We start from the raw sequence: 27071 nt of genomic DNA, 5'->3' as shown, positions 1-27071 counted from the left end.
CTCTCATTGTAAACGAGCTTGTGTTCTTCACCATGTACAATTTCAAACATAATCTCATTATTTGTTATTAACAGGCAAATACTTTTTTTGTTTGTAGGGTCTTGGCGTTAAATAGCAGTGCCTTTATTTACCATACCAAAATAATGTTATTGTAGACAAAATAGAACTATTCAATTACATAAAATGCATGTGAAAGTAAAACGTGGATACAGTGTACTAATTATTTTGTTACCACAATTGTTCATTTGAAGGGTTGAAATGTAACTTGTCAATTGTTCATTTGAAGGTTTGACATGTAACTTGTCAATTGTTCATTTGAAGGGTTGAAATGTAACTTGTCACTTGTCAATTAAGGGTTGAAATGAAACTTGTCAATTGTTCATTTGAAGGGTTTAAGTGTAACTTGTCAATTGTTCATTTGAATGGTTGAAATGTAACTTGTCAAGGTTTAAATGTAACTTGTCAATTGTCCATTTGAAGGGTTGACATGTAACTTGTCAGTCATGGACCACATGTCGTGACTCATGTTTGGGGTTAAGATTTAAATATACTTGAGCCTCAGAATAGAATGTACTGCAGGGATCTTATCCATTTTGAACTTCAATCAATCAGAAATGTAAACAGAAATGGCTATTTATGAACAGATCATTCATCATTACTCCTCCTGACTTGATTAAATGGAAAGTGAATTGACCTTGATGTGTTCTTCTCACATTCACATAATCACGTACAATAAAAAATAATGCATTGTGTAGAAAATGCAACCATTCAGAATGAGGACCGTGTGTAGACTCAACCACAATTATGTTGGAATAACCGCATCATTTAGTGGTCGAGTCTACATGGGCCTCATTCGACACGGCCCTGCGTCCGCTAAATTCCCGCGCTTGTTCCAACGTGATGGTGAGCGGCTGAGTCTACACACACGGTCCTCATTCTGAACGATAGGACATCATCGCACACAGCGGGTTTCGATCTGCGGAAAAAACCAAAGGTTCGCTTCCTGTCCTCCTAGCTGGCGGGAGACTGGGCCTCGGGGGTGACCTCCTCGCCCAGCAGGAAGAACTTCAGCACGGGCTCCAGGTACTCCTTTAGGGTCTCCTTCACGCCTCTCTCCAGCAGGTATCCCTCCGTCTCCATCTCCGCGTTCTCCTCGCCGGACACGGCCTCCATGGCGGTCTGCAGGTACCGCAGGCTCACCAGCACCAAGGCCTGGGGGGGGGGGGGCAGGTTATATACAGAGTATAACTACGCTACAGAGGATAGGTTATATACAGAGTATAACACTACAGAGGACAGGTTATATACAGAGTATAACTACGCTACAGAGGACAGGTTATATACAGAGTATAACGCTACAGAGGACAGGTTATATACAGAGTATAACGCTACAGAGGACAGGTTATATACAGAGTATAACGCTACAGAGGACAGGTTATATACAGAGTATAACGCTACAGAGGACAGGTTATATACAGAGTATAACTACGCTACAGAGGACAGGTTATATACAGAGTATAACTACGCTACAGAGGACAGGTTATATACAGAGTATAACGCTACAGAGGGCAGGTTATATACAGAGTATAACGCTACAGAGGACAGGTTATATACAGAGTATAACGCTACAGAGGACAGGTTATATACAGAGTATAACGCTACAGAGGACAGGTTATATACAGAGTATAACGCTACAGAGGGCAGGTTATATACAGAGTATAACGCTACAGAGGACAGGTTATATACAGAGTATAATGCTACAGAGGACAGGTTATATACAGAGTATAACTACGCTACAGAGGACAGGTTATATACAGAGTATAACGCTACAGAGGACAGGTTATATACAGAGTATAACGCTACAGAGGACAGGTTATATACAGAGTATAACGCTACAGAGGACAGGTTATATACAGAGTATAACGCTACAGAGGGCAGGTTATATACAGAGTATAACGCTACAGAGGACAGGTTATATACAGAGTATAACGCTACAGAGGACAGGTTATATACAGAGTATAACTACGCTACAGAGGACAGGTTATATACAGAGTATAACGCTACAGAGGACAGGTTATATACAGAGTATAACTACGCTACAGAGGACAGGTTATATACAGAGTATAACGCTACAGAGGACAGGTTATATACAGAGTATAACGCTACAGAGGACAGGTTATATACAGAGTATAACGCTACAGAGGACAGGTTATATACAGAGTATAACGCTACAGAGGACAGGTTATATACAGAGTATAACGCTACAGAGGACAGGTTATATACAGAGTATAACGCTACAGAGGACAGGTTATATACAGAGTATAACGCTACAGAGGACAGGTTATATACAGAGTATAACGCTACAGAGGACAGGTTATATACAGAGTATAACACTACAGAGGACAGGTTATATACAGAGTATAATGCTACAGAGGACAGGTTATATACAGAGTATAACGCTACAGAGGACAGGTTATATACAGAGTATAACGCTACAGAGGACATGTTATATACAGAGTATAACGCTTCAGAGGACATGTTATATACAGAGTATAACACTACAGAGGACAGGTTATATACAGAGTATAACGCTACAGAGGACAGGTTATATACAGAGTATAACTACGCTACAGAGGACAGGTTATATACAGAGTATAACGCTACAGAGGACAGGTTATATACAGAGTATAACGCTACAGAGGACAGGTTATATACAGAGTATAACACTACAGAGGACAGGTTATATACAGAGTATAATGCTACAGAGGACAGGTTATATACAGAGTATAACGCTACAGAGGACAGGTTATATACAGAGTATAACGCTACAGAGGACAGGTTATATACAGAGTATAACGCTACAGAGGACAGGTTATATACAGAGTATAACGCTACAAAGGACAGGTTATATACAGAGTATAACGCTACAGAGGACAGGTTATATACAGAGTATAACGCTACAGAGGACAGGTTATATACAGAGTACAACGCTACAGAGGACAGGTTATATACAGAGTATAACGCTACAAAGGACAGGTTATATACAGAGTATAACGCTACAGAGGACAGGTTATATACAGAGTATAACGCTACAGAGGACAGGTTATATACAGAGTATAACGCTACAGAGGACAGGTTATATACAGAGTATAACTACGCTACAGAGGGCAGGTTATATACAGAGTATAACACTACAGAGGACAGGTTATATATTTTGAAAGACCTATTCCAAATGCTATTACACTCATGTAATTACAATTACCTATGATTAATTATGACTATGAGTCATACCGAATACATCAGTGTTGAAACTCTAATGCATAGGTGTCAAACTCATGGCCCGCGGGCCAAATGTGGCCCGCCACGTCATTTGATGTGGCCCCCCAAGAGCCCTGGTTAAAAAAACAAAAAAACAAAAAAAAAAATGTAAACATTAATCTTGGGTTAAAAAAAAGCTGCGTTAAAATAATTGTGGGTTAATGCGTTAATAAAGCTTTAACTTTGACAGCCTTAGTTATTACACATTCTTACACATACATGTATGTTGAACATCTGAGGTATTGATGAAGTAACAAAGGAAAAAAGCCAAAAGCACTTACTCCTCAGACATTCTTTGACAATTTTACAGCCCAAAATACAAAAAAGATCCAGGCGGAATAGGTAACAAAGGGTTGAAGAAATATTGTCTGAACTGTCAGATGCAAACTGGCTGTGTGACATAACCGACATAACAAGTCCCACCCAAAACTTGACCAATATAGTTGTGAACTGAGACAACCCTTATTTTGTTATTTTTGAGTACAGTTACAGTTGTATTATGCAGACACATAATAGCAATTTCATTAAGAATTGAAAATGGGGGACCCTGATGTAAACAAGTCGAAAGTCTTTCTCTGGTCTGCATCCCCTTAACAATTGTGTGTATTGAGCTGTACTGTACTGTACCCATTCTGCAATCTGTTAATTAAAGTTAATTAAACTATCTTCCATTAGTTGGATGTATGGCCTCTGCAAGGTTGTGTGCAGCCATTTGTTTTTGTAACATCTGCTACATCTGTCCCACGTGTTCTTTGCAGCTCACAGTTGTTAGTTCTGCCCCACTGTGACAAAAAGGTTTTGAACAAACTTAATGTCATAGCTTGTATTTGATGATATTCTTCTTTGTTATTTACTTGAATGGTTTGATCATTGATTGATGGAGTAATATGGGGTTCTGATAAACTAAAATTATTTGTTAAAATAACATAAGCTAACATATATTTTTACATCTATGCAAATGCATATGCAATATGTATAACTTGAATAAGTAATAAATACAGAAACAACATGTTTAACAATATGTAAATGAGTAGCTACATTTATTTTACATTACATTAACATTTATACGGTCTTTGGCCCTTTGAAGGCAACCATAATGCTGATGTGGCCCTCTGTGAAAATGAGTTTGACACCCCTGCTCTAATGTATGAAAGCTTATTCCATCTGGTGCAGTCTTCCTATTCTACCGCTTGGTGCCACCGCTAACCATAATAACCATTAAATGTTCAAATGAATATTATGATATGAAACACGTTTGTCTGTAATAATCACTGATCTTCACTGTGTGGCTAAAATGGGGGGAATCCCCAGTGGAACCTCACTCCAGTGCAGAAGTGTCCCAGTGGAACCTCACTCCAGTGCAGAAGTGTCCCAGTGGAACCTCACTCCAGTGCAGAAGTGTCCCAGTGGAACCTCACTCCAGTGCAGAAGTGTCCCAGTGGAACCTCACTCCAGTGCAGAAGTGTCCCAGTGGAACCTCACTCCAGTGCAGAAGTGTCCCAGTGGAACCTCACTCCAGTTCAGAAGTGTCCCAGTGGAACATCACTCCAGTGCAGAAGTGTCCCAGTGGAACCTCACTCCAGTGCAGAAGTGTCCCAGTGGAACCTCACTCCAGTGCAGAAGTGTCCCAGTGGAACCTCACTCCAGTTCAGAAGTGTCCCAGTGGAACCTCACTCCAGTGCAGAAGTGTCCCAGTGGAACCTCACTCCAGTGCAGAAGTGTCCCAGTGGAACCTCACACCAGTGCAGAAGTGTCACAGTGGAACCTCACTCCAGTGCAGAAGTGTCACAGTGGAACCTCACTCCAGTGCAGAAGTGTCCCAGTGGAACCTCACTCCAGTGCAGAAGTGTCCCAGTGGAACCTCACTCCAGTGCAGAAGTGTCCCAGTGGAACCTCACTCCAGTGCAGAAGTGTCCCAGTGGAACCTCACTCCAGTGCAGAAGTGTCACAGTGGAACCTCACTCCAGTTCAGAAGTGTCCCAGTGGAACCTCACTCCAGTGCAGAAGTGTCACAGTGGAACCTCACTCCAGTGCAGAAGTGTCCCAGTGGAACCTCACTCCAGTGCAGAAGTGTCCCAGTGGAACCTCACTCCAGTGCAGAAGTGTCCCAGTGGAACCTCACTCCAGTGCAGAAGTGTCCCAGTGGAACCTCACTCCAGTGCAGAAGTGTCCCAGTGGAACCTCACTCCAGTGCAGAAGTGTCCCAGTGGAACCTCACTCCAGTGCAGAAGTGTCCCAGTGGAACCTCACTCCAGTGCAGAAGTGTCCCAGTGGAACCTCACTCCAGTGCAGAAGTGTCCCAGTGGAACCTCACTCCAAAAAAGAAAAGCAGAAAAGTGTATGCAAACTGTTGCGGTGGCTCAAGTCTAAAAGGGATTCTGTCGCCGTGGTTACTGTGCCTGGATGAGGAGGTGTTACTGTACCTGGATGAGGAGGTGTTATTGTACCTGGATGAGGAGGCGTTACTGTACCTGGATGAGGACCACAGCGTTACTGTACCTGGATGAGGAGGTGTTACTGTACCTGGATGAGGAGGCGTTACTGTACCTGGATGAGGAGGTGTTACTGTACCTGGATGAGGAGGCGTTACTGTACCTGGATGAGGACCACAGCGTTACTGTACCTGGATGAGGACCACAGCGTTACTGTACCTGGATGAGGAGGTGTTACTGTACCTGGATGAGGACCACAGCGTTACTGTACCTGGATCAGGACCACAGCGTTACTGTACCTGGATGAGGAGGTGCTACTGTACCTGGATGAGGAGGTGTTACTGTACCTGGATGAGGACCACAGCGTTACTGTACCTGGATGAGGAGGTGCTACTGTACCTGGATCAGGACCACGGTGAGCACGACCAGGCCGATGGTGACCATCAGACCCATGTAGTGGTGGACCAGCGCCTCTCTGCAGCCCCGCAAGTAGATGTTGAGCTCCTCCGCCTGGTGCTCGTAGTTGTAGTGGGCAGAGTTGTTGGTCAGCTGGTACTGGAGACACGGCCGCGGGGAGCCAGGGTTACAGCAGCTGAACGGAACACCGTCCACCAGGTAACGGCCGTCTACATTACTCTTGATACGACTGTGAGAGAGGAGGAGGAGGAGGAGGAGGAGGAGGAGGAGGAGGGGGAGGAGGGAGGAGGAAGGAGGAGGAGGGAGAAGGAGGAGGAGAAGGGAGGAGGAGGAAGAGGAGGGAGGAGGGGGAGGAGGAGAGAAGAGGAGGAAGAGGGAGAGAAGAGGAGGAGGAGGAGAAGGAGGAGGAGGGAGGATGAGGGAGGAGGGAAGAGTAGGGGGAGGAGGAGGAGGAAAGAATCACATCCATGAGTTTGACAACAAGAACATGACCTATAACCTCCCTGTGTGACATTAGTTGTGACGGTTATTCTGTGACATTTAAATGAGATGGCTCTCTCTCTGTCTCTCTTGATAATAACTCACTCACTCTTTCACCTCCTTGATAATAACTCACTCTCTCTCACCTCCACAGAGTTGAATAATAACTCACTCACTCTTTCACCTCCACATAGTTGAATAATAACTCACTCTTGTAACGTCTGGGCTTTCTCTCCCTATTCAGGATTGGAAGCTCTGCTGTCATCCTGGAATTCTCACTCTGTCTCTGTAATTATCTTGATTGTCGTCACCTGCTGTCTCTGTAATTACCCTGATTGTTGTCACCTGCCTGTGTTTGTGTCACTGGTTCTGATTGGGTCTGCTGGCTGTATTGAGGCCTTTATAGTAATACTTTGCCTCTCTCTTTCTGTCGGTTCTTCAGCAGTGTTACTGGGAACAGCCGTCCATGGGCAGAAGTCGGATATCTCGCCGGTTATCATGAAGTTATCTTCGCTTATTACATGGCGTTTTCACATTCGCCGAAATGCTTGCTTGTGATTGGTCAATAGCCCCCCGACAGCGGTCATTATCAGACAATAATGACCGCTGTGGGACAATAATGACCGCTGTGCGCAGCTGTTCGCAATCAAGCCCCACTGACACACACTGTTTCAGTGCAATTAGACACTGCCGGTGTTCTGCTGCCGGCGATGACAGGGGGCGGAGCGACGAGCGGAGCCAGAACGCAGCCAGAACCAGTGTTGCGAGTCGATGTAAAATGAATTAGGTATATTGTTAGTAAGTTAGCCATGTAATAAGCGGGATAATGTATAGCTATACTCGATCATTGTCGCAAAATAATTGACCTTCACTGACGTTTAAAACACCTCGCCGAGGCGGCTCGGTATTTTAAACTCTGTGTCGGTCAATTATTTTGCGACAATGACCTCGTAGCTATACATTATCCCTTACTTAAGGTCGAGAAGTCGGATCTCTCTTTGCTTCTTTAAGTTGTTTATCTAAGTATCTTTCCTTGTATTACTATTGCTTTACCTTGTAAAGTATTGTTATTGCTCAAAGTGGTTCTGATAATAAAATAACACGTATTCGAGAAGAGCAGCACCCTCTCCGTCTCCATTCTTTCGTGCCACACTTGAACTCAACATTCTTACCTGGATTCCTAACACACTCTCTCACCCCCTCAGAGTTGAATAATAACTCACTCTCTCTCACCCCCTCAGAGTTGAATAATAACTCACTCACTCTTTCACCTCCACGGAGTTGAATAATAACTCACTCACTCTCTTACCTCCTTGATAATAACTCACTCACTCTCCCACCTCCTTGATAATAACTCACTCACTCTCACACCTCCTTGATAATAACTCACTCACTCTCACACCTCCTCAGAGTTGAATAATAACTCACTCACTCCCTCACCTCCTTGATAATAACTCACTCACTCTCCCACCTCCTTGATAATAACTCACTCACTCTCACACCTCCTCAGAGTTGAATAATAACTCACTCACTCTCTCACCTCCTTGATAATAACTCACTCACTCTCTCACCTCCTTGATAATAACTCACTCACTCTCCCACCTCCTTGATAATAACTCACTCACTCTCTCATCTCCTTGATAATAACTCACTCACTCTCTCACCTCCTTGATAATAACTCACTCACTCTCCCACCTCCTTGATAATAACTCACTCACTCTCACACCTCCTCAGAGTTGAATAATAACTCACTCACTCTCTCACCTCCTTGATAATAACTCACTCACTCTCTCATCTCCTTGATAATAACTCACTCACTCTCACACCTCCTTGATAATAACTCACTCACTCTCTCACCTCCTCAGAGTTGTTGAATAATAACTCACTCACTCTCCCACCTCCTTGATAATAACTCACTCACTCTCTCACCTCCTCAGAGTTGTTGAATAATAACTCACTCACTCTCCCACCTCCTTGATAATAACTCACTCACTCTCTCACCTCCTCAGAGTTGTTGAATAATAACTCACTCACTCTCTCACCTCCTTGATAATAACTCACTCACTCTCTCACCTCCTTGATAATAACTCACTCACTCTCTCACCTCCTCAGAGTTGTTGAATAATAACTCACTCACTCTCTCACCCCCTCAGAGTTGAATGATAACTCACTCACTCTTTCACCTCCACGGAGTTGAAGTCCAGGTATCTGTTGCTGATCCACTGGACGTTGAACCAGTCCCTGTAGTCCGTGTTGCCGCAGCAGTGGAACTCCATCTGCAGCCGGTCGATGGTTTGCTTCTGGAAGCAGCGGCCCGGGGTGTCAGTGTCCCTGTAGAAGCGGATGCCGTTCTTCAGGCCCACCTTGAATGAATGAATGAATGAAGTTTTTTTTTCTTACAGACAAATCAAACACATCCGTGTGGACTTGCAAAAGAAAAGAAAAAAATCACGAATGTACATATATTCAAGGCAAGCTCACACACAAAATCCAAAATCAACGACAGAAGAAAAGGAATAGGCTGAAGCACATGCTTATTTTTGCCTGTCCTTTACAAATTCTTAAAGACGAAATATATTTTAATATAAGAAAGAAAAACGAAAAATATGCTGCAAGATATAATTCTTTGAAAGAAAAAAACAAATGTTTGATGTTTTACTCAAAACTGTACTCCTGAATGATTTTATCCTTTAAAGGCCAACTTGCAGGTTGTATTTTTGTTCAATAAACAATGTGGACTAGGCCAACGGTGACTTTCATGAAGAAGAAAAAAAATATATTGAAATTGACCCAGTTTTAGCGTTTTTATCAAAGATTTTGTCTGCCCAACACAATCACCACGTACGTGGATATTTTAATCAATGGTTCATAACGTGCATGTGTAATCGAAATTATGTCGTCACGGCAGGTGCAGGGCACCTGAGAGTCACACACACACACAGAGTCTGAGAGTCACACACAGCTAGTGGCAGGCAGAGAGCCTTGCTACTACTAGCCGAGGAGTAATGAATGAAAAGTATCTGTTTCACCTAACAACACTATTGCTCCGTGATCATAGCCATCCATCTCTAAAGCTAACCACTATTTGTAAAAGCCACAACCATGTTACCATATTTGTACTAATGAAAATCATTGTGTCGTTGTACATATTGTGTATACACCGTTAGAAGCTAGCTAAGTTAGCTAACGTAGCTTAGCTTAGCTTGGTAGCCGAAACTCATAACATCACCCGATTTAAAATGGTTCTCTCCTCTTTGTATACCTTTGTCATCACAAGTATTCTGCCAAGGAACTTATGGACACGACAATAGTAGTAGTTATAAGGTGTTTGAGCTTGTAGCGTTAGTTAGCTCATAGCTATCGTCACTGATGCACCGAGTGCAGCTAAAGGGGCTACTATCGTATCAACATGCCGGGGCGCATAGCTTGCTAGCCGGCAGGATGTGTGTGGATGTGTGCAGTGCTTTGCCTCACAGGTCTGAGAAGAGGACCTACACATTTTACTCGTTCCCAAAACTCTTTTACATGCACGACAGTAGACATAATGCTAACGTTAGCGGGGTAACGTTAGCCACAGCTATATAGCCAGCTTGATACTATGACCCGGGGTCGGGGATAAGGCGATAGCCCACAGACCAGTAGCGCTGCTGTACTGAACAACAGGCTGCCTAGTGGTAAATGTAGTTATTTTTTACGACATTAAAAACATTATAACTACCTTGTTTCAACCAGTTGTAGCTGGTCCATCAAAGTCTCCCGACGATTAAACCCATTTGCGTCTTGTAAGGCGTCCATTTGGATCAAGGAAATAGCTTTCTGCACTCGTCAAAACTCCTTGTAGTGGATCAGAAGTAGGGGAAAGATACCCGACGTGACGTCATGGCCCTGATAGCTCTGATAAGCTTTTTTGATTCGCGCGTGCATGTTATTTGTGCGTGGACCTTTTTACCCCTTTCGGAGTGGCATTTCCGGCGTCAAATGGAAAAAAATAAATAATTAAATTAGATACCAATGATGTAAACTACCCATAATTGAAGAGTAGGGTTTAACCTACAAGTTTATTTTATTTATTTATTTTTTTTATAAATTTTTTTTTATTATTATTATTATCTTTTCCCCCCTCCTTCTTTTTACGATTTTTCTCCCATCCCACTGTTAGTCGTTATGCCAATTCCCAACCCCCTTCCTGGTTGTTGCGCACTTCCCCCTACTGTTGGTCCGAGAGGCCGGAGACTGTCTCGCAGTGCCCCCATTGACTTACAGTGGTGGCGTACAAGCGCCATCTCACGGATTAAGCTCCGGCGCTGAATGAGTTAATGGCTTTATTTGGGAGGAATCATAGTGATTCCTTCATGTCAACCCTACAGGCCTCCTTGGAATTAATTACTTCATCATAATTCAAATAAATATGACAATATTTGTATGATAAGGGCAGCTGGATAAACCATATCTGAACCAGCTATTTTGGACAAATGTATAATTACTTTAATTACTCAGATATTATGCAATTATGCAATTATTATGAAATGATTGAAAATAATAATTATTTAATGCCTTCTGTGGAATTTGTATTTCTTATTTGTTACATATCTGTTTTATTGATTAATTATACATTTAATTACTGCATTAATATTCCATAAGTCTTGTGTGCACCAGTATAGCCTACGTGTCTAATGAATGAACAGTATACTTATATTATTCTAAATACTTGTTTCATTAGGATTTAGTAGATACTATATATGCTCTGCCCTATACAGTAAGTACAGTACACATATTAAGGCCGCCAGAGTCGGGCAGCAGACTGGTGGACTGTATCTGCGATCTCCTAATAAAACAAGTCATTAGAATAATATAAGCCTACTGCGTTCATTCATTACGCACGTATGCAGTACTGCGAGCGTGTGTGTGTGTGTGTGTGTGTGGGGGCGGGGGGTGTGCCCGCTGCGGCAGGTGGTTACGAGTAGTAGCCTGTATTCTGTATATGATGACAATACATTAATCTAATCTCATTCTGATCGGTCGCAAAGCGCTTCCGCCACAATTTTCACACGGCTGCATCATTAGTTGCATTTAATGAGCTGGACAGGTGTGTCTAAACCCTCGACTTTTCTCGATTTCATTTGCACACGGCACAGAGCCTGCCTTATAAGGAGCTCTGGAGGCGTTGTTTTGTATGCAAATTACCTAGATGGGGGACGCGCGTTCATGTTTCAGAGCGGTGACATTCCTCATCGCGGCATCTCAGCTGTGATAGTTTGAGGCACTTAAGACCTCTTCCCCATGCGTTGGGGACTCAGAGTGAACTTGTCGTAGATTCTGTCTCAGTCGGTTCCAAGATAAGTCTTCCAAGAGAACTCTTTGGAAAATATTCGGGAAGGAGACCCATTGAATACTAGGTAGTAGGCTTTTACTCTTAGCACGGATTTGTATGTACACCATATCTACACATTTTAATGTGCAGGACTTTATGAATAATGGATTTGTCGATTCAAGGTAACTAGCTTTGTTTATTACATGGCATTTTCACATTCGCCGAAATGCTTGATTGTGATTGGTCAATAGCCCCTGACAGCGGTGAATTATTTTTCGATAACCACCGGTGATTATTGTTTTTCGCAGCTGGAGCAATCAAGCCCACTGACACACACTGTTTCAGTGCAATCAGACACACCTGCCGGCTGCTGGCGATAATAATAATCACTTTATTTGGGCTGACAGAGCCACAGAACAACTGCGTCTGCATTTGATCTCGTCTTGTCGATGGTGTAAAATGAATTAGGTATATTGTTAGTAAGTTAGCCATGTAATAAGCGGGATAATGTATAGCTATACTCGGTCATTGTCGCAAAATAATTGACCTTCACTGACGTCTATTTTCCCCCATGTCTGCTTTTTTGCAGCACTACAAACATGGGAACTCTCTAATGACCTCGTAGCTATACATTATCCCTTACTTATTATTCTAATTCTAACCTTCAGGGAGAACTCCAGGCTGCCCTTCATGGCGTAGCTCAGGAGGACGGTCAGCAGCATGAGGGTGGTGAAGAAGCAGGAGCCTCCGAAGTAGGGCTTCATGAAGGAGCTCCAGCGGGCGAAGCGCCCGGCGTCCAGGGCGTCCTGGCAAATCCGCCCGGCGAAGTAGTTGATCCCCATGGAGGCCAGACCGACGACCATGAGGGCGTTCGGCACCATGTGGATCTCCATGTTGTCCATGACCTGTGAGGAGGGGTGTAAAAAGTACCCAGAAATGATACTTAAGTGAAAGTATGGGTACCGTCTCAAGTAAAAGTCAGAGTATCTGGCTAAAAACACACTTGAGTAAAAGTTAAAAAAAGTTTCTACTTTTAAATGTACTAAAAAGTAAAAGTAAAACCTTTTTTCTGACAGTCTATTCTTCTGATAGCAGGTATCAAAGATCCCCGCTTTCTAGTCTTGAACAAGGACCAATCAGCATGGGTATGGGCGGGTTAATTTTCCATTGATGGAGATTTGATTGGCTGTTTTCAAATAAAGTGCGGCCGATTAATATTCTTAACCACTCGACCTGTGAGGAAGCATGTCTTAACCATAGGGCTGAGCCCAAATGTTCGAACGTTCTGACCTTCGTTCATTACGTTGGCATTCGAATTCTAAATCAACATTCGAATTTAAACATTTTAATAATATATATCTTTTTTTATTCATTTATTTTTGTCTACTCATTCTGTTTAAAGCAATGGGGTTTTTCTTCACAGTTGCAGATAAAGATTAGGCTACACTAATATTATAGTATTTGTAGTGGCCAAAATCCAAACAGGTTTGTCTTATAACCTATTTGAATCTTCCACTTGTAGGTTGGGAAGCAGTGTCAGACTCGCAGTCGCAGAACAAAAATCACTGCACGTTTTTGTTGTTCCTTTTGCTCTTTTAATGGTCCAGCAAGAACAAAACATGAAAACAATATCGTACATAAAAATAAAACAAGAGATCCTAATAATCTTAGTAACAAAAAGGTTGCGTCTGCGTTGCGTGTCAATGACAGTATTGCTGCTGCCTGCTGCTCAGCCGTCACACGCCGCACCTGTGGCTTATAGCGTCAGCCCCGCCCCATTCACCTGAGCAAAGCACCCCACTCACTGCAACAGAGAAAAGTATTAATACAGGTTCACAATTAATCAAAACAAATAAGCTTGAATGCGGCTCTTACACCGGCCCCTAATTGTTCTCTAGGAATCAATTACTCAAACAAAATAAAGAGCCGTAAAACTATCAACAAATTAATTTAGAAAATATAGTATATACATTACATCCCTTGTTGATGTTGAAAGAAGAACTGTTTAACCGTATCCTAGGGCCAGAGGTTACTAGCACATAGCCTTAAGGAGGGATCTTTATGATCGCTAGGTCAGTCAAATCAGAAAAAACTAAAAACTGTAATCCAAAGTGGCAAAGAGTGTATATCTCCAGGTATCAGTCTATGCGTGTATGTCTATGTATTAGTCTATGGGTGTATATATATGTATCATGGGTGTATGTATATGTATTAGTCTATGGGTGTATATCTATGCGTCAGTCTATGGGTTCTCTAGGAATCAATTACTCAAACTAAATAAAGAGAGCCGTATAACTATCAACAAATGAATTTAGAAAAATAAAGTATATACATTACATCCCTTTTTGATGTTGATTGATGAAGAACTGTTATTCCTCATTCTCCAGAAGGCGGCACAGCTTAGCTATGGGCCTATCAATAATGGACGTTTTCGTCTGGAGCTTCACTGCACGGGTCAGACCTCTTGCATCAGGCTTGGTCTCCAGTACTCTGCCTAGCGGCCACGACCCCCGTGGAGCAGTTGGGTCAACTACCAGGACGACATCTCCAATGTTAAAGTTTTTTCTCACGGTGTTCCATTTCTGTCTCTCTTGGAGTAGCAGAAGGTATTCTTGTGTCCATCTATGCCAGAACAGATCCGCCATGTACTGGACCTGCTTCCAGCGGCGCCTGGCGTAGAGGTCAGACCTCTGAAACGTTCCCGGAGGTATGATGGGTTGCGTTTTTAGCAGGAGGATGTGATTGGGAGTCAATGGTTCCAGGTCTTGTGGATCCGAGGACACGGTGGAGAGAGGACGGTTATTGAGGATGGCCTCTACCTCGCAGAAGATGGTTTGTAGGCCTTCATCGTCGAGGGTCTGCTGATTGAGAGTGGAGGTCAGCACCTGACGGACAGATCTTATGAGTCTCTCCCAGACTCCACCATAATGTGAGGCCGCTGGTGGATTGAAACTCCACTGGATTCCTTCGGGGTGCAAAGCGCCTTGGATTTTTCCTTCGTTTAGTGAACTTGTTGTGAAGGATCAGATTAAACCGAATATATATATTTATTTATGGATATATATCTAATAGTATTTGTATATCGTTTGATATCCCCTGTATATTCCTTGTACATATACACTGAATATCCCTTTAGTCTACTAACAGCCCATAATAGTTTCATTCTACCATTGGACAAGAACCTGGCGCCAGCAGCCAAGCCCCTTGGTTCAAGTTCAATCGTGCCGACGAACATGTCGTTACAAGCCCGGTTCCGCGTAGGAATACGTCTGGCGAAATACGAATGGTACTATTTGTTCACAGCGCATATATATATGGCGCAAGTAAAGTAGAACTTTCTTTTTAGTCCATTAGTCCTTTACCCTCCAACCTAGTAACAGACGTGAAGCCTCACCCACGACGCACGTGTGGTGCAGTATGGCCTACTTGGCCTCAGAATAGGCATTGAGACATCGTGTGGATTAATAGTTGAATTGTCATAGTTTGGCACTATACCGTCGAGTGGGACGTATTTCTATTAAGTTAATAATAGTCTATTATGTATGGTGCATCGTTCGGTTAGAGTTATAGAGTGAGCAGTACCCCCATCGTTCCTGGCGTTATCTAGAGTCTTAACCAGGCTGGGCAGACCACGTGTGGTGCTTGCATCCGAGGAGCTCTGGGCCAGGACGAGTGGACCTGTACATTGGATTACTTTACCCGGACGACGGCGAGCCTTACACGGCTTGGATTATCTACGTGCTTTGGGTGCTTTGATTATGCCATGGATAACGGCCAACACTGCTGAGTGTTGGAACTACCCCCCAAGAGGAGTCCAGGTGAGACGGCGCTCTACCCCGAGTGAGGTCGCCTCACGTCTCTTCGTTGTGGACCGGCAGCGACCGTCTACAAGAGGGCCCAGCTGTATTCATCTGCGGACCGAGGTTCTGTGGGCACCGTGTTCAGCACTCTGAATTCTCCCAAGAAATCGTCGGCCAGATGGGATATCGCCAGCGGCTCTCCTAACCCCCCCCCCCTACTGACTTACAACCAGCGGGACCCCCCTTTAGTGTATCCAGCTATAATCATTTAAGTACCATCGCTATAGTTCCCTAAAGAACCAGGTTGTATACTTGCTCCCTGCGTAACCAGAGATTGGACATTCAATGTTGATTTGCCTACGAATACTCATTTGCCTTACAAGTGCATTCAAATCATAAATGTCATTAAGTGAACGTTGTATATACCCTTTGCTATATAAAATATTCGATTTATACATTTGTGTGGACTTCGTTTCATCAGGTGGGAAAGTGTTCATCATATCTACATCATGTACTGTGTGGCCAGTATTTAAAGTACATAAAGCAGGTAGTGGTTTAATGATACCATACTTATCAATACAGTCAGGGAATTGTACCCCTCAGTTACAATTGGTCCTTCGAGCCGGAGGGTAACTAGTGTAATATTAATATAGTGTTATTAATATTGAAATGGCCTATGATGAACACTCCACGAAACGGTCCTCCTAACGTAGAACGCCCGCGGCGCAGACGACAGACACCTCAGTACTTAGAGGATTACGCTGTCAGTCAACTACCTAGCCTTCGACAAACGGTAAACGCGGTAAAAGTAGAAAGTAAAATTATGTCTGCCCTTAACGACCAGGTTACCCCGACCACAGAGGCCCTAGTGGGTTCTAATGTAACTGACCAAGCTCACGGTGGGGACCAGGAGGGAGCTGACATGCCTTTACCCCCCGCCAATACCGAAGAAGTAGTCCCCGACCAGCCCCGGGAGGAAGACAACCCTACAGAGAGAGAACTCTGCACGGAAGAAGAGGAGGAGAGCGCCGAGGAAATAGAGCTCCAGGACTCCCCAACGAGTACAGCCAGGAGCGGCTCACCTCTACAACCGTCTTCCCCCAGCGAAGCGGAGAGGATGCTATCACAGGCGTTCCTCGTCAGCCTGACAGCCTCTACCGAACGCGATCGACTTCAGGGTGAACACGATCGACTTCAGGGTGAACGCGATCGACTCCAGACACAGCAACGGAGCGAAGAAGAGCGCATACGCCTGGAGATGAGACGCCTTCAGACGGAAGAGAATATGGCAAGAGACCGAGCAGACACCCAGCGCGCCGCTGACGGTGCCCAAAGAGAGGCAGAGCGCGACCTCGCTCTCAACCAGCGCGACCTCGCTCTCATCCAGCGCGAAACCGAGCGCGACAGACTACAAGCCGAGCGCGACAAGTTACAAGCGCAGCTAATGGAGCAGCTGATCCTCAAGGCAACACCCTCTCCCTCCGCCAGGGGTTCAAGGAACTCGTCGAGACAACAGTCAAGGGCAGCGTCTCCTAACCGAGCAAGCGACCCTGAACTTGACCAACAGACCAAGCCTATACCCCCCGCAGACCCCCTTCCCAGACCGGTCCAAGCGAGACCCAGCTACAAGGAAGGAGCAGCATACACTGCGGAGAAGCTAAATAAACGACTACAGGATCTAGAGGACCTGATAGAAGAAGAAGAGGGAGAGGAGGAGAACCAAGCCCGACGACAGCACAGTACTCCACCGGACCAGGAGGTCCAGTACAGCCCAGGCTATACCCCCGCGGAGCTGCGCTACAGACCCCCAACTCTATTTACGGGTGAGCACGACGCACGACCAGCCCCGAGGAATAGCACCTGGACCAGCGGGCCATGGTACCCTGCCGGTACCAGCCCACAGAGAGGCGCAAGAGGAGACTCGCCTAGGAGGTCTCTCCCCCAACGCTCGCCGATGTATCAGCCATCCACGGCGTCATACATTGCCACACCGACGTTTCCAGACTTCACCTATGAGAATCGAGCACAGTACACGGAGCTCCGGATGTGCTTAGAGACAATGATGGTGGATGTCGCCGATGAACGCCACAAGTATGCAATATTACTGAAGCACCTGAAAGTACCGCGAGCGCACAATATAGCGCTAGCCTATGCCACCTCTACGACCCCATACACCGCGGCTCTAGCAGCGCTGGACCAGAGATATGGACGTATATGGGATTACGTAATCCAAGAGATAAGGCATATTGATCGCCTACCCCCAGCAACAGACAATCGCTCATTAGACGACCTGTCTATAAAAGTGCAGTCCCTGGTAGGGATGCTGGGAGCACAACGGGAAAAGGGTATGCACGAGCTATACGCCAACTCTAACGTCGAGAGGATTTTAGAGAAGCTGCCACCCGCCAGACAAGAGCGCTTCAGGCGGCAGAGAGACCACCGTGATCCTAACGGTCCCGAACCATCCCTCCTCGATCTAGCCGACTTCCTGGCGAGAGAAGTCAGCAGCTTACGACTGGATACGTTCGTGCGGAGCACACCAAGCTCCAGAGAGGGACCCAGGAGAATAAACGATGGAAGAAGATCGGTGACTGTCATGCACCAATCAGAATCAGTACCGAGCAGTAAGAACCACAGTACCCCCTCGAGAAAAGAGAAGTGGAAGATGGTGTGCCCCTACTGCGAGAAGGAACACTGGCTGTCACAATGTGACCTGTTCGCAAAGATGAATGCAGAAGAAGTGAGTCAATGGATAAAGTCCAACAGGCGCTGTTACCGATGTGCGCGCAGTCACATGGCAGCCGAATGCCGCCTAAAGAAGAGGTGCAGTCGGTGTGACGGAGCCCATCTAGATGTACTACACGACAGTAACAGAAGAAGGCCTGCACCTGCACCATCGAGCAGCACCAAGGCAAGTGTCATGTACATTGACCCCGCCAGCAGCAGCGGCGCCCAAGTGCTCTTAAAGGTAGTCCGTGTGACATTGAGCTACCAAGATAAAGTCATGGACACTTACGCCGTCCTTGATGACGGGTCAGAGAAGACCCTTCTGCTCGCGTCCGCTGCGGCCCAGCTGGGACTGCGGGGGAGCGAGAACCAAATGACGATTCGGACAATAAGAAGAGATTTAAAGACGATAAAGGGCGAGAATGTCTCATTCACTATCGCAGCAAGCGGGCAGCCAGAGCGACGGTATAGGATTACAAATGCTTTCACCAGCCAAGAAATAGGACTATCGCAGTACACCTACCCCATCGCCAAGCTGATGGATAAATATGTGCACCTGCGTCAACTACCTATCCCGCTCATAGACGGCGCCACCCCGACCCTGCTGATAGGCTCCGACCATGCAGACCTCATCATCCCGATTGACCGGGTCCATACAGGACCCCGAGGCTGTCCTGCAGCAGTCGAGACCCGCCTAGGGTGGACACTACAAGGCCCCCTCGCTAAATCTCTCAACCGAACAGCAGCCACTAGCTGCCTCCACTCCAGAGCGACAGAAGAAGACACCACTCTCCTGCAGCATGTCGAGAGGCTATGGACACTAGAGACAATGCCCTTTAAGAACGAAAAGAAAGACATTCGTTCTAAAGAAGACATTTACGCCATAAACCTCCTCGAGCAAGGGACAAAGAGAGTCACAGTCGGCGGAGTGATGAGATACGCAACTCCACTCCTGAGGCGAGAGGGAATGCCCACCTTTCACGCAAAGAAAGACGCCACGGAGCGGTATCTATTGAACACAGAGCGGCGCCTAGCCAAAGACCCCGCTCAAGAGAGTGTGTACCGCGCTGAGATTGAGAAGCTAATCACAGCGGGACACGTAACGAAGATTGACTGGCGACGCCGTGCGCTGCTCCGCGCCTCCCTGATCAAAGGCGGCTTTGATCTCAGGCAGTGGGCCAGCAGTGACCCGCACGTATTGCGCAGCCTCTCCCCCGCGGACAAGGCTGCCAGCAGCGAGACCTGGATGGCGACAATCCCAGGAGAAGCCCAAGAAATGACACTAGGACTAGTCTGGCGCTTCAAAACAGACTTGCTCCACTATAGACACAAACCCCTGACCACGGAGCAGGGAAGGTCGACGGCGATACCGACCACCAGACGGAGTGTGTACAGAACACTCGCCAGACAATATGACCCGTTGGGATGTATTCTACCTTACACCACCAGGGCAAAGATGATTGTACGAGCACTATGGGACAAGGACCAGGGCTGGGACGACCCAATACCCGCACACCTTGCCTCCACATGGAGAGAGTGGGAGACGGAGCTCCGCTCACTCCCAGGCGTCAATATACGCCGCAGCTACTTCCCACCCACAGTGAGGCCAGAGACATGCAAGATGGATCTACACGTCTTCAGTGACGCCTCCGAAGTAGCCTATGGATCGGTGGCCTACTTGCGTGCCCAAGAGAAGGGAGGAGAGATACACACTGCTTTCATCCTGGCTCGCTCAAGAATAGCCCCACGAAAGCAACAATCTATCCCGCGTCTAGAGCTCTGCGCAGCCCTAGCAGGAGCGCATCTAGCCACGTTAATCCAATGTGAACTCACCATTCCGGTGCACAGAACAATCTTGTGGTCAGATTCCACGACAGTACTCACATGGATCAAGTCTGATTCATGCAGATACAAGGTCTTCGTGGGAGTCAGAGTCACCGAGATTCAAGAGTTAACAGAAGCAGCGAGCTGGCGGTATGTGGACACCAAACACAACCCAGCTGACGTCATCACCCGGGGAATGTCCCTAGATGACCTCACCCGTCGCAACATCTACAGTGACGGACCAGAATTCCTCAAGCTCCCGGAAGAAGAGTGGCCTACGCCCACCCCACGGGAAGCGAGTAAAGAGGAGGCTGAGAACAAGAAACCTATGTTCTGTGGACTGAGCACAGTCGCCTCCACAGACCCCAACATAGATGATTGCATTACCCTACAGAGTGCGCAGCAAAAGACATTCCTGTGGCACCACCCAGAGATTCAGTCCACTGCCGACATTTCAGCAGCTGACTACGAAGAAGCAGAACTTCTTCTACTACAACGAGCCCAGAGAGACTCGTTCCCCGATGAGCTAGACTGTCTACAGGGAGGAAAGCCCGTCCCATCAGACAGCAGACTGCTCCACCTGGCACCCGAGAGCGACGCCCATAATCTCATCAGAGTGGGTGGTCGTCTGCGGAGAGCCCCCGATCTACCGGATGACGTTAAGTACCCGATAGTCTTGAACAGCCGACACAAGGTCACAGAGCTGATCATAAAGAAATACGACGAGGATGTACACCACGCAGGAGCAGAGAGAGTCTTCGCGGAGATCAGACGTCGCTATTGGATACTTCAAGGAAGAGAAGCGGTGCGACGCTTCCAGCGAACCTGTCTAGACTGCCGAAAGTGGCGCGCGCTGCCCAGCATACCCCGGATGGCTGACCTACCTCCCTGTCGCCTCCGACTCGGCGACAAGCCATTCCACTCCACAGGCATGGACTGTTTTGGCCCGTTGTATATAAAGAAAGGAAGAGGAACCGAGAAGCGGTGGGGTATTGTATTCAAATGCATGACCACCAGAGCGATACATATCGAACTCCTTTCAACCATGAGCACAGACTCATTCCTTATGGCCTTCCGAAGATTCACATCACGGAAAGGAAAACCGTCTACATTGTTGTCTGATCACGGGACAAACTTCAAAGGCGGAGAAAGAGAGCTGAGAGAGAGCTTCCAAGCTATGGGCCCAGAACTTAAGACCCACCTCGCTCCATCCCAGATTGACTTCCAGTTTAATCCCCCGAACGCACCCCACTTCGGTGGAACCTGGGAACGAGAAGTACGTTCTATGGGGACAGTCCTGTACGCCGTGCTTGGGGCCCAGACTGTGGCGGAAGAAGTCCTAATGACGGTCCTCACGGAGATCGAGGGAGTATTGAACTCCAAGCCCCTCGGCTACGTCTCCAGTGATGTAGCAGATGTCGACCCAGTCACCCCCAACACACTCTTGATGGTGCGGCTGGACCCCGCGCTACCCCAGACAATGTACAGGCCTGAAGAAGCGAACGGCCGAAGAATGTGGAGGTACAGTCAAGTACTAGCTGACAAGTTTTGGAACAGCTTTCTACTCCACTACCTGCCGTCTCTACAGACCCGCCAGAAGTGGGTAAAAGAGAGAGACAGTTTGACAGAAGGAACAGTCGTCATGATTGTCGACCAGTCACTACCCAGAGCTATGTGGCCGGCTGGCCGCGTAAGCAAAGTGATCACCGGTGCCGATGGCAAGGTCCGAGCAGCTGAAGTGCTCGTCCAAGGGCGAACTTACACACGACCCGTGGCGAGGCTAATAGAACTGCCCAGACTCCCAGACACTATCGATGACGACCATGACCCCATGACTTTGTGAGTTGACTGACCCTTACAGCGGACCTTGAGTGGTAGACAGTGCGGTTAATCTGTCTCTGCTTAGCTAATTAGGTGGGACTAATTAGGGGGCGGCTGTTGTGAAGGATCAGATTAAACCGAATATATATATTTATTTATGGATATATATCTAATAGTATTTGTATATCGTTTGATATCCCCTGTATATTCCTTGTACATATACACTGAATATCCCTTTAGTCTACTAACAGCCCATAATAGTTTCATTCTACCATTGGACAAGAACCTGGCGCCAGCAGCCAAGCCCCTTGGTTCAAGTTCAATCGTGCCGACGAACATGTCGTTACAAGCCCGGTTCCGCGTAGGAATACGTCTGGCGAAATACGAATGGTACTATTTGTTCACAGCGCATATATATATGGCGCAAGTAAAGTAGAACTTTCTTTTTAGTCCATTAGTCCTTTACCCTCCAACCTAGTAACAGACGTGAAGCCTCACCCACGATGCACGTGTGGTGCAGTATGGCCTACTTGGCCTCAGAATAGGCATTGAGACATCGTGTGGATTAATAGTTGAATTGTCATAGTTTGGCACTATACCGTCGAGTGGGACGTATTTCTATTAAGTTAATAATAGTCTATTATGTATGGTGCATCGTTCGGTTAGAGTTATAGAGTGAGCAGTACCCCCATCGTTCCTGGCGTTATCTAGAGTCTTAACCAGGCTGGGCAGACCACGTGTGGTGCTTGCATCCGAGGAGCTCTGGGCCAGGACGAGTGGACCTGTACATTGGATTACTTTACCCGGACGATGGCGAGCCTTACACGGCTTGGATTATCTACGTGCTTTGGGTGCTTTGATTATGCCATGGATAACGGCCAACACTGCTGAGTGTTGGAACTACCCCCCCGAGAGGAGTCCAGGTGAGACGGCGCTCTACCCCGAGTGAGGTCGCCTCACGTCTCTTCGTTGTGGACCGGCAGCGACCGTCTACAAGAGGGCCCAGCTGTATTCATCTGCGGACCGAGGTTCTGTGGGCACCGTGTTCAGCACTCTGAATTCTCCCAAGAAATCGTCGGCCAGATGGGATATCGCCAGCGGCTCTCCTAACCCCCCCCCCCCTACTGACTTACAACCAGCGGGACCCCCCTTTAGTGTATCCAGCTATAATCATTTAAGTACCATCGCTATAGTTCCCTAAAGAACCAGGTTGTATACTTGCTCCCTGCGTAACCAGAGATTGGACATTCAATGTTGATTTGCCTACGAATACTCATTTGCCTTACAAGTGCATTCAAATCATAAATGTCATTAAGTGAACGTTGTATATACCCTTTGCTATATAAAATATTCGATTTATACATTTGTGTGGACTTCGTTTCATCAGGTGGGAAAGTGTTCATCATATCTACATCATGTACTGTGTGGCCAGTATTTAAAGTACATAAAGCAGGTAGTGGTTTAATGATACCATACTTATCAATACAGTCAGGGAATTGTACCCCTCAGTTACAGAACTCATGGCCTTTTTGAGCTCAGCTTGGGCACCCACCAGGTTTGTACCGTTGTCCGATCTGATATGCTTAACCTGACCTCTCCTGCAAACAAATCTTCTCAGAGCATGAATACATGAGTCCGTGTCTAATGAGTAAGCCACCTCCAGATGTACAGCTCTGCTACTCATGCAGGTAAACAGGGCTCCATACCGTTTAACAATACTCCTTCCTCGCTTCACTTTAAGCGGTCCAAAGTAGTCCAATCCGACGTTGGTGAAAGGAGGGAGGTCAGGTAAGACTCTTTCTTGTGGCAAATCGGCCATTTTCTGCTCACCTGTCTTGCCTCTCACACGCCGACACACAACACACTTAGAGACTATTTTCCTTGCTGCCGAGTTTCCCTTTAAAACCCAATACTTTTTACGGAGCTCTGAAAGCATGTAGTTTCTCCCGCTGTGTCCAGAGCGTTCGTGGATGTGTCGTAGTAGGAGATCTGAAGTGTGAGCATCTTTGGGCAGAATATAAGGATGTTTGGTCTCATCAGGCATTGCAGATCTGTGTAGGCGGCCGCCTACTCTCATGATGCCTCCATCCAGTATAGGATCGAGCCTATAGATCCTACTGCTCTTCTGCACTCTGAATGGAGAGGTTTCCAGCGCTGCCATTTCCACTGGGAAGGATTGCTTTTGAACGTAGGTGATGACGGACCTCTCTGCCTGTGAGAGGTCTTCCACTGTGAGGAGTTGTCCACCAAGTGTGGTCCTGAAAGCGCTTAGCTCGGTGCTCATCCTTTGGCTGCTCGAGCGTGTGTGGCTGTGACCTGGGGAAAGCTCTTTGCGCTTTTTGGCGGTCAACATCAGAGCCTTCTTCACCTTGAGATACCATGCCACTGCTTTAAGTAGCCTCATCCAATCAGAGAAGTATGAAATAAGATGGTCTGTGGGAGTTTCAATGCTTGCTACTGTTGTGAATACAGCAGCGTTTTTCCTGACCTCTGGGTCAATTTGCGACAGTGGCTCGGAGGTCAATGATTTTTCCACGGGCCAGCTTTTCTTTGGCTTCCATAGGAACTCTGGAGCATGTATCCATCTTCTTTGCTGCATGAATTTGACTGCACTCATTCCTCTCGAGGCGTCATCAGCAGGATTTTCCTTGCTGCTTACATATCTCCTACCAGGACGCATCCACGAACGCTCTGGACACAGCGGGAGAAACTACATGCTTTCAGAGCAGCAGGCAGCAGCAATATTGTCATTGACTTGATGTAGTGGCCAAAATCCAAACAGGTTTGTCTTATAACCTATTTGAATCTTCCACTTGTAGGTTGGGAAGCAGTGTCAGACTCGCAGTCGCAGAACAAAAATCACTGCACGTTTTTGTTGTTCCTTTTGCTCTTTTAATGGTCCAGCAAGAACAAAACATGAAAACAATATCGTACATAAAAATAAAACAAGAGATCCTAATAATCTTAGTAACAAAAAGGTTGCGTCTGCGTTGCGTGTCAATGACAGTATTGCTGCTGCCTGCTGCTCAGCCGTCACACGCCGCACCTGTGGCTTATAGCGTCAGCCCCGCCCCATTCACCTGAGCAAAGCACCCCACTCACTGCAACAGAGAAAAGTATTAATACAGGTTCACAATTAATCAAAACAAATAAGCTTGAATGCGGCTCTTACAGTATTAAAACTGTTATATTCATTAAAGAAAGTTGATTTACATGTATTTAATCAGATTAATCACTTTATTCAAATTGAGGATTTAGTTTGAGGATATTTATAAAAAAAAAATAATAATAATATATATATATATATATATATATATATATATATATATATATATATATATATATATATATATATATATATATATATATATATATATACTTTTTTTGGAATTATTTCTTTTTAAAATATTTTTTAATTAAAAACGAAGGTTCGGACGTCCGTTCGAAAAACCTTGACAAAGTTCGAATCCCAAAAACAGGCTTCGGGGACAGCCCTACTTAACCACTCGACCTGTCAGGAAGCACGTCTTAACCACTCAACCTGTGAGGAAGCACGTGTTTAATAACCACTCGACCTATCAGGAAGCATGTCTTAACCACTACATTTGCACTCTGGTTGGATGCCAAACTTTTTTTCATTGTACTGTACTTGTGCTGCATGATGACAATACATTTGAATCTAATCTACCAGCAGCCAGCTGGTATAATCTTTTTTTATAAACCAGTCGAATGTAAATAAATAATAATCTTTTATTTTATTTATTATTATTGATATCACTGGTTCTTGTCCCTTTTTGTGATTTTGTAAATGTGCCTTTAATACAAGCCAATAAATGTGCCTTTAATACAAATCAATAAATGTGTGTTACAAGATCAAGCCTAATCTAGTGTCTAGTGTCCATGTCTATTGATAGTTCTATTGGTATGACACATATTAGAAAATACACAACAAACGTGTTAATCTTAAACATTTTACGCCTGCTTTGAAGTGGTGATAATATATAAATTGTATCATTAATATTGATATATTGATTGATATATATGTCAACTTTCATTCAAATTTGCAAATTCGAAAGTCGTTCGTGTTGCTCGCCTGGACACGATATTATTTCTAAATCAAAGGTATATAATAGGTATTATGTTTCATCATGAAGGCATCAAAGGGGGGGGGGGGGGTCGTTTTGTGATGCTCTGATCGTCAGCAACGGCATACGTTTTGAATACTACATACGTTGATCGTTGCGATCGATGTGAAATCATTGTAGGATCAAAGTAGGATTGATGTCATATAGTCCTTACCTTTGATAGGAGGTATTGCAAAAAGAATATTCCAATTGTCTGATCGCGATTTCCAGTATTGATGTCCATCGGGTCCCCGACATGAAATGGTACAAAATATGCATCAAGTGTGATGGACGTGTTCCAAGGTGCTCGGATGAAGTGTTTCACTTGCCTGGGTCCAAATTCTCCGCCCGGACCATATAAAATGTAACACACAGTGTGAAATAAGGGTAGGCAATCCTGCCACCTAGCAGGATTCGGCCGGCATTGCACTCTCGGGGTCTCAGAATGAGTTCCAATGATAACACAGAGGTATGTGAGAGTGTATAGAATATTAAACTAAAATAAAGATTAAAAAAAAAAAACTTTTTCCAGGACTTTTTTCCACAACTGTTCTGGAAAACAGTTGTGGAAAAAAGTCCTGGAAAAAGTTGTGTTTTTTTTATAAATAATTTTTTTAGGTTAATCTTTATTAACTTTATTATTTTAGTTAGCGACAGCTCCAAGTACCTCTCCCCTCCGGTGGAGCTCCATCTTCAGGTAGCAGCCCAGGGTGAAGGTCACGGCTCCGGACGCCATCGCCAGGCAGGAGAGCAGCCACAGACCCTGCGCCAGGCGCACGCGCTTCTCAAACGGGAACTTCATCTTCGCGACCACCAT

General features: G+C 45.6%; 1 protein-coding gene across 1 annotated transcript; it reads right to left on the bottom strand.

Moving 5' to 3' along the window:
• Nucleotides 1-1011: 1011 nt before the first annotated feature.
• LOC311233597 (peripherin-2-like) lies at nucleotides 1012-27071 on the bottom strand (the record flags this gene model as incomplete). Its single annotated transcript, XM_084320564.1, has 5 exons — nucleotides 1012-1212; nucleotides 6150-6396; nucleotides 8823-9010; nucleotides 12621-12863; nucleotides 26922-27071. 5 exons carry the CDS (start codon nucleotides 27069-27071, stop codon nucleotides 1012-1014), a joined length of 1029 nt encoding a protein of 342 aa, XP_084176690.1.

The sequence above is a fragment of the Notolepis coatsorum genome, assembly GCF_963971535.1.
Source record: "Notolepis coatsorum genome assembly, chromosome: 8".
In the NCBI taxonomy this organism is placed as follows: Eukaryota; Metazoa; Chordata; class Actinopteri; order Aulopiformes; family Paralepididae; genus Notolepis; species Notolepis coatsorum.
This window is presented reverse-complemented; position numbering and strand designations above follow the sequence as displayed.